This window comes from Papaver somniferum, chromosome 9, assembly GCF_003573695.1.
Source record: "Papaver somniferum cultivar HN1 chromosome 9, ASM357369v1, whole genome shotgun sequence".
In the NCBI taxonomy this organism is placed as follows: Eukaryota; Viridiplantae; Streptophyta; class Magnoliopsida; order Ranunculales; family Papaveraceae; genus Papaver; species Papaver somniferum.
The window spans coordinates 21,350,768-21,369,154 of record NC_039366.1 but is presented as its reverse complement, the minus strand read 5'-3'; the positions used below and the strand labels follow the sequence as shown (position 1 = coordinate 21,369,154).

Below are 18,387 nucleotides of genomic sequence, written 5' to 3'. Positions count from 1 at the left end.
GAAAATAGTATGGATCAGAATTTTTAAGGTGTTTGCTCGGGATATTGTACATGACATTTTTATGTGTATACATATATAAGGAGTAGGTTCTACAAGGAGTTTGCTCGGGATATGTAGGTTTTACAGGGAGTCATTTGTGTTGGTTTTATTTTCTTTACTATAAATTTTAACTAAAACAAATCCATTGGATAATCCGCATCCAATCCGTCCATCCGTGCAGCCATTGAATGCAAATCCGTTGGATCTGGATTGGACGCGGATGCCAAATTTTATTTTCTTTACTATAAATTTTAACTAAAACAAATCCATTGGATTATCCGCATCCAATCCGTCCATCCGTGCAGCCATTAAATGCAAATCCGTTGGATCTGGATTGGACGCGGATGCCAAATTTGAAATCCGTAGTGCGTTGGATTGGATGAGGTGAAAACCGGTCCATACCGGCCCATGCTCACCCCTAATAGCAATTCGCAATATAACATAGCCTGGTATAAATTGCACTGACCCAACCTTTAAGAATCCTATTTTATCCATTCACCTGTGTGAAATCAGTCCACGAGTTATAACCCCATAGGTGTCACCATCCTTCCACAAAAAACCCATCAAAACAAAAGTAACACAAATACCCCAACAAAACAAAATTAACACAAAAATCCCAAATTTAAATGTTGGTTTCATCAAATTTTATGCTGAAACCAAAATAAAATTTGATGAAACCAACATTTAAATTTGGAGTTTTTGTATCAATTTTTAAAAATTTGGAGTTTTTGTATCAATTTTGTTTACGATGGAGTTTTAATGGATCCCAACATTTGAGTGGGATTTTTGTACCACAAGTTTGGTCACCTTGGATTTTTATGACTAGTTTTGGTGTGAAATAGCTAAAACCTTCATTTGGCGTATGGAACCCTCTTTTTAAACTTCTGTCAAATGTCCTCTCTTGGCACTAGAATACTTCCATTTAACAAGTTAGTAATCTTTCCTAAAGATACAGGAATACTTCCATTTAACAAGTTACTGTCACGTACTCTCCATGTTGGCTATGTCGGCTGATATCCCTTACCGTATACACGTGCGATGGAATTTGCAGGAGTACCTTGAATGTACCATAACTCTTGCTCCGTGAAAACACTTTTTCATTAAATTTGGGTAGTATGTGATAAGCTAAAGCTAAATTTACATTACAGTACATTAGATAGCGAGGATCAAGATTAAGATAAGCTATAAAAGGTCAGGATGCAGGAAGCGCAATTTCCTTTAGGAAGACTGCACCCGTGAACACAAGTTTTGAAGTGCCTCTGCTTCCATTCCGAACACTAGGTGGCAGAGTGTTCCAATATCACGTGCTTCCTCCTTGAAATCAATTCTGCACTCTGTCCAATTGTATACGTCGAGACCAGGTTCGGCTGTATCACTAGGAATCTTAGCAAGCACATCAAATCCCTTTCGATCCGCAGATATCATATCTGCCTCCTCAACTTCTAAAAAGATGCACTGAATAGCAGAGAGAAACATAGAAAGGGAGAGATATCAGAACCTTGCATTTCTCTGCAAATGTTAAAGGCAGATCCTTTGAGCCCTTCATCTTTTCCTTCTGAATTGGTTAGAGAAAATTACTGATGATTTCAATTTGGAGGTCGAGGAGGATAAGTTAGGGATTTTAGGGGTTGAGGACCTGAGGTTTTAGAACTTTTAGGTAATAGTTCAGCAGGACCTGATGTTGTTTCGTTTCTACTTGGAAGTTCAGCAGGAAGTGCAGTTGCAGCAATGGTTAATGCATTTAAAAATTAGGAATGCTAAAATTGGAGGTAGATCTAATCCTCCAAACAGTGGAATTACTCCGCGAGGTATGTTCAAGTAAGGATAACATATAGTACTGAAATATAATAACACAGAAGCACAATCCCGCTCGTTATGATAGCGGTTTTGGAATAACATACCTGAGTGGGTTAGTGATGGCAGGAGGAGAGTTGTAAATGTTCACCATTAACTGCCACAAGACCTGCAACCGAATCTCCTGGTGAAACTGCAGAAAAGTTGTGTTTGGATAACGAGTTTGACAATATGTATTCTCTGCGACACATCTGAAAGGAACTTTAAAAGTACAATACATTAGCCCGTGCACATTTGCCTCTCAATAATTTAAACACAAAGACATTATACCTTGAGCATAATTTGATGCGTAAAAACCACGGCAAAGAGCCAAAACGTTTAAAATAGAATATAGGTGCAGGGACATGCATGAAGCTTGAAAGATATACTATTGTTGACTGTCTCGTTCATGACTTAAGCAAAGTAACCTATTTGGTGAAGCAAAAACTACATTCTGTTGAAACCAGGGAGAGCAACAGAATTCTGCATTTCCAGTTCTCCAATTTTGTTAGAAGAATATCCCACCACCCTAATAGAGGTGATTTAACCAGTTCAGTAGTCAACCCAAACTGCACCTATATGACAGTAGCATCTTTAGACGAAAAAACCAAATTCTGATTCAATGGGGGTGTGAAGCATAACACTAATTGTTCATAGTACAGACCAGTATAGTTGGTAAAAATGTGGATAGTATTCGACCACGTCTACGATTTGCCATCACTCTTGATCACAAAAAGCTACATTCATTTAAGTATTTAACAATAATCAACAAACTAGAGCACCATAATTAGAGAAAAGTAACCTGTCACGCTACTACATTTTCAAAAAGCTAAAAACATACTCTTCAAAAAAAAAAAAAAAAAGCTAAAAACATAAATTTCAAAATCCACTAGTTAAGACATGAAGAAAACAAAAACGATAACATAACATCCACTCAACTAATAATCTTTCAACCATGTAGTACAACATCAAACACCATTACGAAAGAAAAAAAATGTTAATTTTAACATAAACACCTGTTACACCAAACTTGGAATAAAGAGCTACTTAAATGCAACTCGATTTCAACAAATTCTACAGAACACCTCTTATGCAACCCTAATAAGCGTTTTTCCGTAACAAAGTTTCGAGTACTAGTTCAAGAAAACTATGAGTAGAAAGAGAAAATCATAAATCCCATATTTCATTTCAACTGTTCAACAATAAGATTATACTCAGCAAACCATGCCTAATGAATTGCATCCAGTAAACCATATTAACAACTGCATAATCAATTTTCAGAGTAATTTGATCGAAAGAATAATCTAATGAGCAACACCACTGCAATGCTAAACTAACCTTTCTGAGACTTGCCCGATTCCATTAACCCGTCAGGAACAAAATATTTAACGAATTTTTTTTTGTCCAAGAGTCGACAAATAGCTAGAAAGAAACAAATAAGTTCCATCAGTTAGAAATGCAAAGATCACAATTCAAGTGTCTATCCAGGAGGGAGGTGGAAGTACTGTTGGCATTGGCTTTAGCACAAACGGAACATACATCCTACCAGCATCATACACATGTCTGTTTTAGAAGCAGAGCTCTTCAACGCTTCTGGTTTGGATATTGACCCCCCAAACCCAGTCCTTCCAACCGAGCAAAACAACATTACGGTCATCCGAACTGAAACCTAAAAGTTGGATTATTACAAATTCACCTGTCCGAGAACGCACTTCTGCTAAGATGTCGTCTAATGAAATATGATTGTGCAATACTTGCCAGTTGACCTCATCGAGCACCCAAACGCTCACAGTCATTCCTCTTGCTGTAACTCTAGTTTTCGCGTAACAGACCAAGCCTTCTGACTCCCCAATGCGACTATCAAAGAAACCAAACACATCATCATCAAACTCCATATCTGGCAATTAATCAAACTACATTGATGTGCATCACTTCCTTTGATCTGATTGAGATTGTAAAGTAACATTCTACTCGACCCTTCAATCCAATACAAAACAGAATTAAGGAGAACAGCATTGTGAATATCAGGATCCCCCTGCGCAACATTTTCATCAGAAGAAACTTCAAAACTTTCCCATACACCCAAATTTGAAGAAAAAATATCAACATTTAATTTCTTCGCAGAAGGCGTAAAAAAACCACGGATGCGTACAACCTTAAAACAACTTGCCAACAATGATGAATGCTCACAAAATATACCACTAACATCAGATCTTCTAGCTGGGGAACACGGTGGTGAAGGAAGTGAAACCCATTTCTGAGTGAGTGGATTACAAACATGATATCTCTTATCCTGATCATCGAAACTATATGAATAACAAAGTACCAAACCATTGCTAGAACCTAAGAGGTATACTTTATCTAAACCTTGAAATGGTTTCTCATTTATAAGAAACTCAAAAGAAAAGCCATGATGTCGTCTAGGTATAAACCCTGAATGTAATTCCGGATATGCCATCTTGAATTTCAAAGGGTTTTCATAATCATCCTCATCGTCAATTGTATGGTAGTGTATCCATGGGAGAGACTTTTTATTGATTAGAAACCATTTGATAATGAAATTAGGGCTTGAGAGGTTAGATAACCATACCTTTGATAAGCATCTGAACTTACAGATTGAATTCAGAGGAAGATAAGTAAAGATCTCGAGCAAGATATCATCTGATACTGTTAACGATGAACAAGTGCGAGAATTTGAAGAAGTAGAAGCCATTGTCGACAATTAAGAACGAAAAACCCTAGAGAAATCCCCAGATCTCATTCATTGATATATCAATTCTTCAGTTCTAAATGACAAACCCCAACATTTCTTTGGTGTGATATGGTATATAATTGGGGCTGTGGGGTGTAAGTTTGGGTCAGGTTATCCGGAACCGATCCGAATCCGCATTTGATTTGAGAGTATTTTCTTGGAAATTCCGTAAAATGAGAATCAAACATCTTTTTTTTTGCTAAGAGAGAATCAAACATCTAAAACCAACATTGTTGCAAGAATTCATAGCATATAATTTGACTTAAACATTGCATACTTATTGCGTCATATCTGTTTCATATGTTGCTCTTATCACGTACATACCAATGGAAGGTAAAACTAAATAAGCTGTTGGCAATGGTAATACAAGGGGACAAAGAAAACCCATTAGAACCTCCCAACAATCGTTCGCAAAAATTCTAAGCGAAGGTTCAAAATGCCGGCAAAATGGACAAAAGAAAACCTATATACAAAATCTAGTTGAAGAATAAAATCTTCACACATTTATATGGAAAATTTCAAACCCCATTTTAACTGGAAATCTGCAGTTATTTCTTTGCTCTGCTAAGCTATGCAAGTGGCAATTGATGCTTCCCCATGGCTTTCGGCCTACACCAGCCTGCAACAGACGTAATGAATCGGCATCAATGCAAATGGCTCGGGGGATAGGAAAGCTCGATACTCGAAGAAGATGGCCAGGTTAAATACAAAATTAATGACTGAATATGGAGAGCTGAAAGTAAATGAGCACCTGCGTATCCGTGCAAGTACGCAAGAGGTCCTTATGCTTAACACACTTATCATCATTGTTACCACTAGTCGCCAAGCAATTTAGAAGCGCCATCATCTCTTTCATGCAAGGTTTCGAAAGAGTCCCAAACTTTCTCGGATTTATGTACAACCCACCAGCTTTGCGACCCATGCTTTTCTAACCAGAAATATTTCCAAGTGAAATGATTAACAACAAACTCAAGTACTTTGATCAAATATTTAACTGTACAAGCATTCATGCAACCAACCCACCCACATAATCCTCAAAAAGTAGATTTGCGGAGCAAATAATAACTTAAGGTCAATATAACGAGCAGAGTATAAAAATCCGAAACTCTATTACTTCCATTCAATGAAATTGGAAATCTTAGTAGGTGGGAACGAATCTCACATTCTATAAAACCATAATAACCACTATCATCCTAAAAGCTATCTGTTGTCAGATTAGAATGTAACCTTACAAATGTATGCTCTATGACAATTCTAATCATACACATAGTTTTGTCAACTTACTATAAGGTCAATATAAGGAGCAGAGTATAAAAAACCGAAACTCTATTACTTCCATTCAATGAGATTGGAAATTTTAGTAGGTGGGAACGAATCTCACATTCTACGAAACCATAATAACCACTATCATCCTAAAAGCTATCCATTGTCAGATTAGAGAGTAACCTTACAAATGTATGCTCTGTGACAATTCTAATCATACACATAGTTTTGTCGACTTACTTATATGATAAACAAAACCATATTCTGTGAACAACTTCTTAAAGTTTAGACCTCAAAGTGCACCTAAATACTAAATCCAAAATTCACAATAAACTGAACTCTGGATCTTCGATTCCGATAGAGTCCTGAGTCAGGACTCTTCAAAGTAACTGTTGGGTGTCTTAGCTTATGTCTTACATTCAGTAACATGTTCCTTAGGCATTTATCACGTGCTACCCCTGCACTACTTCATTCATAAAAACATACATTTCAAAATCTAATAGTCGAGACATGAATATAAAAAACACCATAACATCACTCAACTGATAGTCTTACAGAATCAAACACCATTACAAAAAACCACCTATGCTACTCTAACATAAACAGCTATTACACCAAACTTGGCATAAGCCGCCACTTTAAATGCAGTCTGCATCTCAACTTCTACAGAACACCTCTTGTGCAACCCTAGTAAATGTTACTTCCTAACAATGTTTCGATTAATGTATCTTCTAATCAGTCCAATCTAAAACTGCTAAGCATCTCTAAAGTTAACAGTACAAATCCAAGAAAACTATGACTACACGGAAAGTAGAAAATAACCCAGATTTCATTTCATCACTAAAATTATACTCAGCAAACCATGTCGAATGAATTGAATCCAGTAACAAGAACTCCATAATCGAAGTACTAATACTAATGTCTTATATGGATAACCTAATGAAAGGCACACACACTGACTAAGAAAATATTGTGAAGGAAAAAAGGGTTTTTCTCTATGCACAAAACCTGACTAGGTTTTATGTTTCATGAATAATAAATCAATAATTTCTACCAAAGATTTGAAGTAGAAAGAAATCCTAGATTGAAAATAGGAAGGACTTACAAGTTGGTGAAGAAGAAGAACCAGTGAGAAGAATTTTGGAGGAAGAAAAAATCCACGACCACCTTTACCACCGGTCCACCAGCACCGCCCCTTCTCAGATTTCTAGTGACGAAGAAGAAAATGAAAGAAATAAGAAGTTAATAGAGTCACGCCTTCAAAAATAAAAAATAAAAAATAATGGCTTCGCCCAGGTTTGAACTGGAGACCTTCAGTGTGTTAGACTGACGTGATAACCAACTACACCACGAAACCGATGTTGACACTTTTTCGAGAGCAACAAATATATTTAAGTATAGTCCGAGTCATAGTACATGTAATAAATTTTGCGGACATGACTTAACAGATTCAACTGAGATAATAGTCTTTTTCTTCACATAAGTACCAGATTCAACTGAGATTAGGCTTTGCACGTAACTCTCTCTATTCACCCGTGAAATATGCAATTCATTCTGTAAGCAGCATTAAAGAAGTATACCCATCTAACTCTTTCATTTGTTTGATTATATAAAAACAAAATCTTTTGAGTATTACAAAGAGGTCTTGGTATCTCTTTTATGATACCGGAGGTCCGGTACGACGAATTACGGTCGTGCTTGATCCCTTCGACCAACAGAGAAGGTACGTAGGAAACCGCTATATGGTTCAACAAAATTCTACAAGGATGTTCATATCATCTGAAAGTCTTGGTTATTGTTTGGCAGTTCATACCATTTATTCGGAGATGATCGCAACCCTGGTAGTTTATATAATGTTTATTAGAGGTAGTTGTTTATATAATGTTTATTATTGGCTGTTCATACTACCTAGTGAGAGATGATTATCACCATCAAGGTAATTCACACTATCTAATAACTATATAGAGCGTGAGACAAGATATGATTATTATAATTTGAGGTAATTCAAATCATCTGTCTCGACTTGTGAATTAAGCAATGGTTATTATCACGTGGGGTGACTCATATGATATAAGAATGATGGTTTTCCCATATGGTGACAGTTCATACCGTTGACCTAGAGATGATTTCTAACTCTTTGGGCAGTTCATATCATCTGAGAAAGAAACGCTATTGAGCTTGAAAGAAACTGTGAGTTGCCAGGACCATTGTGGCCCACCTACAGATGACAACCCCGAAGACTGTTACCTTTAACGGTGGATGGTATCTGAGTACCCTGCCATTGGATTGGCCATCCTTCACCAGTCTGATATGGTGTGGGTTGTCAGGCCCATGGCGCACCCCACTACCAGTGGTAACCTGAAAGACCGTTAGCTGTAACAGTGACTGATATCCGACTACTCTGGCAAGAGATATTGCATCCTCACAGTAAAATGATGAACATCATTTGTTGGTTTCGATGACTCAATGAAAATTTGTTTGGAAAAAGATCGAGTTGTCCTAAAAATTTGTGAAAGTACGATTTCTCGAGTGGCTTATCGGAAAGTCTAAGCTTGCTAAGCGGGCGAAACCCGGTTTGTTAGAAGCCCATATTCTCCGGTCCGTCACATCCGACATCCCTATAACAATACCGTAAACCATTTCTTCTACATCTTCATCTTCACTTCTGACCGAAACCTTGACTTGTTATGTAAGCACGTAACATTACCGATCAAGATTTATTATATATGTATACGTATATATATATAAGCTTTATGTATCATCTATTATAACCTGGCTTGATTGGGGTATACCCAAACTAATTGGGGTATACCCAATAAGACAAAATCTGGTCATTATGAAGTAAAACCAAGTCACCCCTTAACCTTGTATTTTCTAAATGGTTAAAATGCCTCCACAATTATTAGCACTAATTTAATTAAAATGATTAGATTAGTTAAATTAGTTAGATTAGTTAGTTGATTTATAAGTTGGGTTTTAGAAATAATTTAGAGAGAGAAGTAGAATGAAGTAGTAGAGGAAGTTTTGGGGGGAAAAGTTAGGGTTTTTGAGAAATTTGTGATATGAGTGATTCAAATCCTGATTTTGAAGTGGTGGAGTCTTCTAACTTTCCTCCTACAGATGAGTACTTGTATGATGATCTACCAGACCATGATCAAATGGATTACATCCATGACCCTCACTTTTATTTTCCTCAAACTCATGATGGGTATGGAAATGATGAATATCTTGAGCCAAATGTGGAATCCAATGACCAATAAGAAGAGAATGGAGCTACAAGTAATCAGGTAGACAACATACGTGGTGAAGATTGTGAATTTTCCATGCAGATGATGGATTTTGGTTTTGTTTTTTCACTTTTGTTGCACAGGGTCTGCAGGGTCGACGATTGTCGATCATGCCGACCGACTACGCCGGCGTGGTTTGTATTTCAACAACGTGCCGACTTTTCATGAGCAGTATTCGTGTCGGCGGGGTAGAAAATTTAAACCATGCCGACTTTCAGTTTACAACACAGGAGTCGTTACTTGAAAATGCTTAAGCCGGCATTTTAATCTTTTTGAACCCTGTCGACTCTAGTGTAGTCGGCACTGTTAAATTTTTCTTCCATGCCGGCTGTTTTGTGGTCGGCAGGGTTATATATGTCGACCTTGCCGACCTTGGTAATACATATCAACTAACTTTTGATGTTTTGTAGATTGTTGCATTGGTACCGATGACAGATCATCCTCAAACTCAGAAAATTAGGGATCCTGATACTTCCGCACATTACGCTAATGATTTGGAATGGGAGGATAAAAATTACGCGGTCAAGTGGATTATTGAGAAAGCAAAATAGAAGATGTGCGTTCTAGTGAAAAACACCCAACAAAAATCTACGCGGTTTGAAATGGTATGCGAGTGTTATGGGTCGCCGGACGAAAGTCACAAGAGAAAGGGTTATGTGTATGATAAGAATACGACTAGGGTGTACAAGACGAAGTCAAAGAAGTGTGGATGCCCATTCAAGATTATTTTTTGGAGGAACAAAGAAACCGACAACGTGTGGAGAATGAGTAGAGTTGATGTTGGTTGGCATAACCATAAATATCCGGAAACTCTTGTTGGGCATTTTCAAGTTGCCAAGTTGAAACCGCACGAGTTCGAACAAGTAAGAACAAGTTGGGGAATTAAACCAAGCAAGCTCCTTAGTAATTTCAAGAGGGACGGCCCGCATAATCTTTCTTCATTGTCTAGAATTTATGCAGCCAAGGCAACTATTAAAAGAATTGAATGGTATGGAAGAAAGGTGATGGAAGAATCACAATGGTTAATACACAAACACAACTACACGGTGAGACACCATGAGTCATCGGAGGGGAAGGTGGATCGTATTTTTCTTGCGCATCCTAATATGATTCAATTGGCGCGTTTTTTTTACCAAGTTTTGTTCATGGATTGTATTTATAAGACGAATAGGTACAACATGCCTTTGTTGAACATTGTTGGACAAACCTCGGATAAGCAATCGTTCACGGTGGCATGGTGTTTTATGGATCGTGAGAAGGATGATAGCTATATTTGGGCATTGGAAACTTTGAAGCTTTTCTACCACGAAGACGAGACTCCTGGGGTTATAGTCACCGACAATGAGCAAGCAATAATGAACGCCGTGAGGATAGTCTTTCCCAATGCACAAAATTTCCTTTGCACTTGGCATATACAATGCAATCTTAGAAATAATTGTAGAAATCATATCCAAAAACCGAAGGCAAAGCAAGGAACTAAACGTGAAAAAGAGGAAGATGAACGTCTTAGCAAACTAACTAAAGAGGAGCGAGAGAAGGAGAAAGAGAAAGAAGACGAAGAATGGAAAGAAGGTGAGATCCAGTTTGGGTTATTCATGAAAGCGTGGGATAAGGTGGTTTGGTCGATGAGTGTTGCAAGATATGAGATTGGTCTACAACTTAACAAGGAATGTCCATTGCCTCCTCTTTGTAGGTTTAGTTTTTTGGAGAAGTTCACAAACAACAAGATCAAGGAATGGATGAAACTTTATGAGGACAACATAGATCTTTGGAATGTTTTAGATGAGTCTAAGGAATATCTCATAGATTTGACTAAAGGATGTTTAATAGATTTGAATGAACTCCCTTCAATAGATTTGAGTGATGATTGATTATGGTAGGACTAAAGAATCTTTTTCGAGTACTTTTGTAATCGCATTCGTGTTTTGTGTAATGTACTTTGACATACTACAAACGAATGAAATGGATGTGGTTTTTTTTGTGTATACTCCTTTGGTCGGCATTGTATTTGTCACACGACCCTGCCGGCGCTCCCAGGTCGGCATGTTATTAGTTCGTCAGGCTTCCGGCTGCACTGCATGAAAGCACAGGAAAATAGGCCTGGGACGGTCGTCAAGGTTTTTCCCTCTTACAGTGCCGACTGTCCAAGGGTCGGCAGGGTTTTGGTTTCATCAGGTTGCCGACTGTAAATCCGCCGGCAGGTTTTATGAAGATAACCATGCCGATCAAAACAGAAAAAAAAAATTTGTTTCTGGATGTTCTCATACATTATAGTCGGCAGGGTGTATTAGGAGAAACCTGCCGACCATATATTCACCGGCATGGTTTGTAAACTCTAACGTGCCGACTGTGAAGCAGCCGACACGCTTTTAATTTAGTACAATGCCGACTTTACATCGAATGCAAACCTTAATTAAAGCATACAAACGTTAAAAACTTCACTCTAACACATTTGGGACTTAGATAGTATCTTTTTCCGGTACACAATTTCTTAGGAGAGGTAATTAGCTTCATCTTACCGTCGCGACATGGATCTGTGCATGGTAGAAGATTGATTTTAGTAACTTCATCTTCATACGGAGCTAGGCGCTCATCTATACAATAGAAAAACCCACAACAAGTGCATTTTGAAGCATACGGCTTATATACATCTCCTACTCCAGCTTTCATGAGAAATAAGAATCCCTTACAACCTTCAATAATGCATTTGCTTCCTTCAAAGGGACAATCGTTTGCAAAATGACCACTTAGTGTACAAAGACTACAAATATTTATTTGTGTTGCACTTGAAACTTTCATTCTTTATACAAGGTTGAAGATGAAGTTGAGAATGATTTTATGATAACAACACACCTAATACCTTGATTTTGAAATTTCTAGCCGTTAAACATATAATGGGTTGTACTTTGTACCTAAAAAGTACAACTAACATATAAGTTGGCAAGGTCGAGATTTAAAACCCTGCCAACCACTACTCCCTGACAGCATTGTGGCATATAAAGCCTAGTATGGTCGGCAGGGTAGAGTTTACACACCATGTCGAGTCACTAAAACATGAAAAATTGTCTAAAACTGCACAAAAAAGAATAATTTCTAAAGCAACTGAAACTGAAAATTAACATAAGTTTAACAAGTCTAAAACCAACAACTAACAGTTCAAAAGATAAGGTAATAGTTCAAACCACAATCTAAGTTTCTAAACCAAGTGAAACATAATAAAATTTAAAAATTTCATGGATCCTTCTTGTTATTGTTATCTTCCTCCACATCACTAGCTTCTTCACCATCACTAGCTTTTTCAGCAGCATCAGCTTTTGCTTTTCCCTTATCTGGACCTATGTAATCACCGTCCTCATTGTAATAGGGGTTCACTCCAGAAAAGTCACATTCCCTGAAAAAGTCCTTGGATCAACCTCCTCTTTTTCCTCCTCTGATGATGTGCATTCTTCATAGTTGAGGGGATTGCTAGGACTGTGCATAAACCTTAGGAATTCTTCAGGATCTTTCTTACTCATCAGAAGTAACTTCGTCACAGGGAAATTCTCTTCAGTTTCATCTTTAGGATCTTCTACATTGGGATAAATTCCGTCAATAAATTCTAATAGCTCTTCTGCAGTAACCGAACAAGGTAGATCTTCTTTTTTTTCCTCTGGGAACCTAAACAATGCACAAATAAAGGATATAAATTTTTACACATTGAAACATGGTTATAGTCATCAAGTCGGCAAGGTCTAGAATTTAAACATTGCCGGCTAATACATAGTCGGCATGGTAGTAATCATCTTACACGCCGACTAATAAAAAGTCGGTATGGTTATATTCAATAATAATGCCGACAGTTAACCCATCAAAATCAGGTTTCTGTGACCTAAAGTCGGAACGATACAATTTTAAGAACATGTAGACTAAAGGAAAGTCGGAAGGGTTTGTTTTGATTACCATGCCGGCCCTGGTTAATGTTTCGCAGTCGCCATGACTGATATGAAAAGTCGGCATGATCTTCATGTTACTACCATGTCGACTGTCACTAACAATGAGAAGGCCAGCATCTTATTTTAAAAAAACCTTGCCGACCTAGAATCCTGAAAAACATAGTCTGTGATTTCTAACCTAATCTAATAATCACAAAACACTAAACAATAATGAGTTTGAGTTTAGAAATCACTTACAGTCTTCTTTTCACTGGCGGAGGGTTGTTTTCAACATTCTCAGGGATTGAAATTTCATGTTTACTAGTTCCATCTTTTCCCTTACCTTTTTTCTTTGATTTGGATCTTTTGATACTTCCTATTGAATTTGTGTTATCTATTGATCGTTTGAAATCAACCATTTTTCAGGAAAGTCAATTTTTTCAATTTCCAGAGATTTTTTCTTATGAGTTTGATGGAAGATGAGATGAAGAAGAAGAGAAGATTAAGAGAAGATTAACGGTTTGTTTAAGTTTTTAATTTTAGGGTTATTAGATTAAGTAATAGGGTTAATTAGCTCAAGGGTAATAAAATAATCTCACGCACATTTAGCCTCCCCTTATTAAGTCACTATGTCCATATAAATCTGGGTATACTCCAATTTGTTTGGGTATACCCCAATCTCGCTAGGTTTTATAATTATAAGTTGCTACCATAATAAATTGCATCAAAAAAGAAAACATAGAAGAAAAACTAATTTGATTATCCATAAAAGCCACACCAATTATTTCTTCAATATCGAATTCTAAATCTTCTGGCTAGTTTATCTTCTATTTTAATTTCCATCTAAGCTTAGACAACAAAGATGGTTTCCAATATACCAATGTTGATTGTTATAATTGTTAAATTGATTAATGCGCTTTCCATGTCAATTGCATTGATTATCCTAATTTCATGAATCTTAATACTCCTCAGGAATTAAACTTGATTAGTGTTTTTGCACGTTAGGTTGTTCTCTTGGTAGAATTCATACCCGAATCTTTTAATGTGTTTGTTGATGATTTGTGGAAATTTACGGGATATTCTTGCGATCAAGGTATTCTAGATCTTTTGATAAAAAGAGATTTAATTTCAATTATAATTATTAAGGAAGAAACATTTTTGTGAATGAAAACGAAATCCTTTACCAGTACTCTATGATTTACTTGTTTGATTTGCTGGTTTACTATTTTTTGTTTACTTTTATATTAGTTTTCTTGCGTAAACTCTCGGAATATAATTCAAGCATTGGATGTTCTGGATTCTTGAAAATATTAGTTAAGAACAACTTACTGTTCATGAACTATTCTTTTTTTAATGAACAACTTAGTTTATCATTCGAAAATTACCTAAGCAACATTTTTCACTGTATATGGCTATTGGGAATATTCCAAATGAAGTATGAGAGAAATGAACTAAGTGGTGCAAGGTATGCACTTAATTATTGCCAAATTCAGTTTGAATTCCATATAACCGTAGAGGTTTGCAAATACACTTTGCAGATACCATATTACTGAAGTTCAAGAATCATATAGGTTCTCAAACCCGGTTTGTGAACCACTATCAACTGAATTTGTGAAAGGTCACGGTTTTCAAACCACTTTTATATGGCGTTCATATACTCTCACGGTTTGTAAACCTAAGTTCTCCGTCGCTCACGAACTTCAAACTTGGTTTGCAAACCATTGTGGTATGTTTCGTCAACTGACAATAGTTGCAAAATCTACTTAGTTCAGATTAGCGGAATCTCTCGGACACTTTTGAAGTTGTAATTCAACTTCGCTAAAACTCTCATAGACACTTATACGACACCTTTAATCACTAAAACTCTTAATCTTGTGATTTATAAAATTATTCCTGAGTAATTATTGGACACCAATATACTTATAGGTTATTGTCTCAACTTAGCCGACCTTGACCATCATTGTGCGCAGTTCTCGTACCATGTGAACATAATGCATATTGTTCTATGCAGTTTGAAGGCATACATTCCACGTGCTTACATGAATTTGCTAATAAGAACTTCATATAAAAAAAGTGTTTCCTTGAATTCCAAATAACCTTAGCTTGAATTTTAAGCAACCTGGAGCCTTGAAAATCTATAAATAGAGAGAACTCTAGCAACCGGGTTTCTTAATCCTTGGCATGCACGTGTCCTAGTTGCATAACTAGAGTCGACCTATATAACCTAGGTTCTTCTGAACTGTATTTTAAGTTATGTCTTGAAGACTTCACTTAGAGATTCGCAAAGTTCGGTCAAACTATATTTACATTGATAGTTCTTCTATCCGGACCTTGTTCTTATTGATCTTTGAGGTTTTCGTAATCTCATATCAGGAATGAGATAGATAAAAATCATAAAGTTCTTTTCATCTTAGTCATTGTGATTCATCAAGATAGATATCTAAAACTCTTTCTAATTGATTTGTTTATGATTGTTATTGAGAGACGGTTAGTGATCTTCGATGGTCTTCGAGAGTATATGTTTTATAGATCCTTGAGGTTTGCTGGACATTGTTTACTGCAAACAGATTTCCAAACCTTTATTGAAAAATAAAAAGTAGAATAAAATAGACTTGTCTATTAGAGGAAGATATGTATCTAAACTATTCACTAATATTGAAGCAACTCTTAGGCTGTAAAGGACGTCATCTAAGGGAATCTAGTGCGTAAGATCTTGCGAGGTTCAAGTGACGTAACGAACACGACTACATGTAAATTGCTTGAGATTTAATTCAATCAACTAGATTCCAGTCCGAAGTCTTATAGTAGGCTAGTGTCTTTAGCTGTTTAATACAGTGTAGTGTTCAAGTGGGACAAGGTCCCAGATTTTTCTGCCAGTTGTAGTTTCCTTATTAACAAAATTTTGGTGTGTTGTGCTTTTAACACACCAAAATTTTGTTAATAAGGAAACTGCAACTGGCAGAAAAATCCGGGACCTTGTCCCACTTGAACACCACACTGTATTAAACAGCTAACGACACTAGCCTACTATAAGACTTCAGACTAGTGTCGTTACCTGTTTAATACAGTGTGGTGTTCAAGTGGGACAAGGTCCCGGATTTTTCTGCCAGTTGCAGTTTCCTTATTAACAAAATTTTGGTGTGTTGTGTTTTTCCTTTTCTACATTATATTTTTATATGTATAATCAAAATTATACAAATAACACGTATATCAATCTGGTAGTTAAATTCCTTGATAATTATAATCGAAAATGAGACTCGTTCTTGTTGAATTCATATCTTGAAAGATAGATAGCAAGTTTACACTTATCAGAAATTCCGATCCTTTTCACTTGGATACGTCTAGATTGATCTTGGATATTGATTTGTAACATCGCCCAAGAACTCTTCTAAACAATTAGGTATACGGGCCTACAATATATACATTTTAATCATGGAAGAGAAAAGAGAGAAGCTCTACAATACAATCTTATTCAAGGCTCTTTACAGTTCATGTACTTGTGATTTTGTTAGGATTTGTCCATTCAGATTGGCAAACGAAAAATTTGGTGGTGTACTTGGTACCCTCTTCTTTTCAATTGGTATCATAGCAGGCAAAAATGTTGTACCTAATAAATTTGTGTTTATGGTGATCCAATCTGTGGATAGGAGTTATTTCTCTATTAATGTATCACCAATTAAAATCATCGTCTTTATGGATTCTATCAAAGAGATCGGTTCCTCCTCGTTCTCTAAAGCATATGAACCTTTTGTTCCCATAAAATGGCCGAGTACTAACAATTGGTATTCCTACTATCTTTATGATTCTGATTTAGAAGTGGAAAAGGAAGCATCCAAAGAAAGCGCTAAGATTTTTAAACATCTAAAAATACAGGCTTCCGAGTTTAACAGGTTGGAAATGTTAAGAAAGATATTCACGAATCAGGATCTTTCTCAAGGAAAAGGCCTTGGTGGATAAGGAAATAATTCCCCTCGAGTAAAAATTTTCGAATTAAAACGTCGACAAGATATTCCTCATAATCCTTGTAGTCCCGGGGGTGAATCTGAAAATTAGTTTTATCTTTGGAATCTGAAAGGATTAAAGAGTTAGAAGAAGTGACTGCCAATGGTTCCCATGAACATCACTCGACTAATTCTCCTTCAAAAAACTTGTCTCGACGTACTTCTACTTCTTTAAGGGACGTGCAATTAGAATTCTCTGACCAAGAAAAAATGTCTCTCCTAAAAGGAAAGGATCTCATGTTGAAAACCCTTAAGTAAAAGGGTACTTCTTTGGTTAGCAATCTTCCATTCTTCCAGCCAACAGATTTTCCAATGATACATTTTGAAATGTTATCATGCTCAATTTCAAAACCAATAATCAAATGATTGCCTTTCACATTATACTTCATGATGAAAAGTATATCCAACAAGAGTACTGAAGGTAAGTTTCTCATAATCAATATTATGAATATTAACATAGTATTTTTCGAACCCAAACAAATTTCCCAAGTTTCGATCTTGAACAAACTATTCACCTTCTGAAACATCTGGGTCGAATCTTTTCTCAGTAGTGAAATTAACTCCTTTTGGAGCTTGATATTTATCAAAACATGAACTATCCACAAAGTTTGTAATTTCGTGTTTGTCTTTGATCAAGTGAGGATAATTGATTTTTTTTTAATTTCACCAAAAGGAATATATGGATTCAACTCCAAGTTGTTGGTTTTAGCTGTTTTTCCTCTTAATTTCCTTTTTACCATATTTCCAAATATCAAAGATATATGGAAAACCCTAGTTTTGGTTCCGAAAAATTTCTCCCAGGAAGTTTGTGAAAACAACACAAGATAATCTTCTTTTATAGGGAGTGAAGATATTAGTTTTCGGAAATAACTAGTTTTAGGAAATTCCTTAAAAATCGGAAACCATAGTTTGTGGGGAAACAAATCCGATTTTGTAACAAGGTTTTTCTTGGATCGGATCTATATTATGGATCAATTCTATATTTATGTCTATGATTACCAGAACTTGATAATATCTTTTAAAATTCACTCAAGAATTTTCCAATAGAGTATACAATAATAAATTTGAACATAACAAGATATTTATAAAAAATATCTATAGAATCACAAATTCAATAATAGTTTAAAAGATCACTTGCTTCATTAAAACAGTTGTGGGGTGTATGAAGCAATCCATTGTTAATAGAATTATTAACTAAAAAAATCGTTCTTTGTATAGTTACAAAGATTCCAAAATCGCATCCAGATCAGCGGTACATTGACAGTTTTAGATCTGAAAATGTACATATATATATTTGGATA

At 36.1% G+C, this 18,387-nt stretch overlaps 1 protein-coding gene, 1 long non-coding RNA gene and 1 other non-coding gene across 6 annotated transcripts; all 3 read right to left on the bottom strand.

Moving 5' to 3' along the window:
• Nucleotides 1–1,115: 1,115 nt before the first annotated feature.
• On the bottom strand, nucleotides 1,116–4,657 carry LOC113307688. Of its 4 annotated transcripts, XM_026556139.1 has the most exons (5): nucleotides 4,463–4,657; nucleotides 3,412–3,907; nucleotides 3,211–3,294; nucleotides 1,941–2,094; nucleotides 1,116–1,494 (listed from the first exon to the last, which is right to left on the bottom strand). In XM_026556139.1, the coding sequence occupies exons 2-5, from the start codon at nucleotides 3,527–3,529 to the stop codon at nucleotides 1,482–1,484; spliced, it is 369 nt and encodes a 122-aa protein (XP_026411924.1). In that variant the 5' UTR covers nucleotides 3,530–3,907; nucleotides 4,463–4,657; the 3' UTR covers nucleotides 1,116–1,481. The 4 variants fall into 4 exon arrangements, 1 of the variants encoding a protein (XP_026411924.1); XR_003339235.1 differs by having other exon boundaries at nucleotides 1,941–2,084; nucleotides 3,412–4,657; XR_003339234.1 differs by having other exon boundaries at nucleotides 3,211–4,657.
• Nucleotides 4,658–4,857: 200 nt separating this feature from the next.
• On the bottom strand, nucleotides 4,858–7,125 carry LOC113314140. Its single transcript, XR_003342294.1, has 3 exons — nucleotides 6,993–7,125; nucleotides 5,376–5,552; nucleotides 4,858–5,243 (listed from the first exon to the last, which is right to left on the bottom strand). It is a non-coding gene; the product is annotated as an uncharacterized LOC113314140 (long non-coding RNA).
• Nucleotides 7,126–7,170: 45 nt separating this feature from the next.
• Nucleotides 7,171–7,244, bottom strand: TRNAV-AAC. The gene has a single exon. It is a non-coding gene; the product is annotated as a tRNA-Val (tRNA).
• Between the last annotated feature and the right edge of the window lie 11,143 nt (nucleotides 7,245–18,387).

Bases quoted from the DNA above. Each gene is read 5' to 3' on its own strand.
- LOC113307688 (XM_026556139.1), bottom strand. From the start codon at position 3,529: ATGACCGTAATGTTGTTTTGCTCGGTTGGAAGGACTGGGTTTGGGGGG. The intron at 3,295-3,411 runs GTATGTTCCGTT...GTTTCTTTCTAG, and splicing joins GTGTATGATGCTGGTAGGAT to CTATTTGTCGACTCTTGGAC. The intron at 2,095-3,210 runs GTTAGTTTAGCA...GTACTTTTAAAG, and splicing joins ATCGGGCAAGTCTCAGAAAG to TTCCTTTCAGATGTGTCGCA.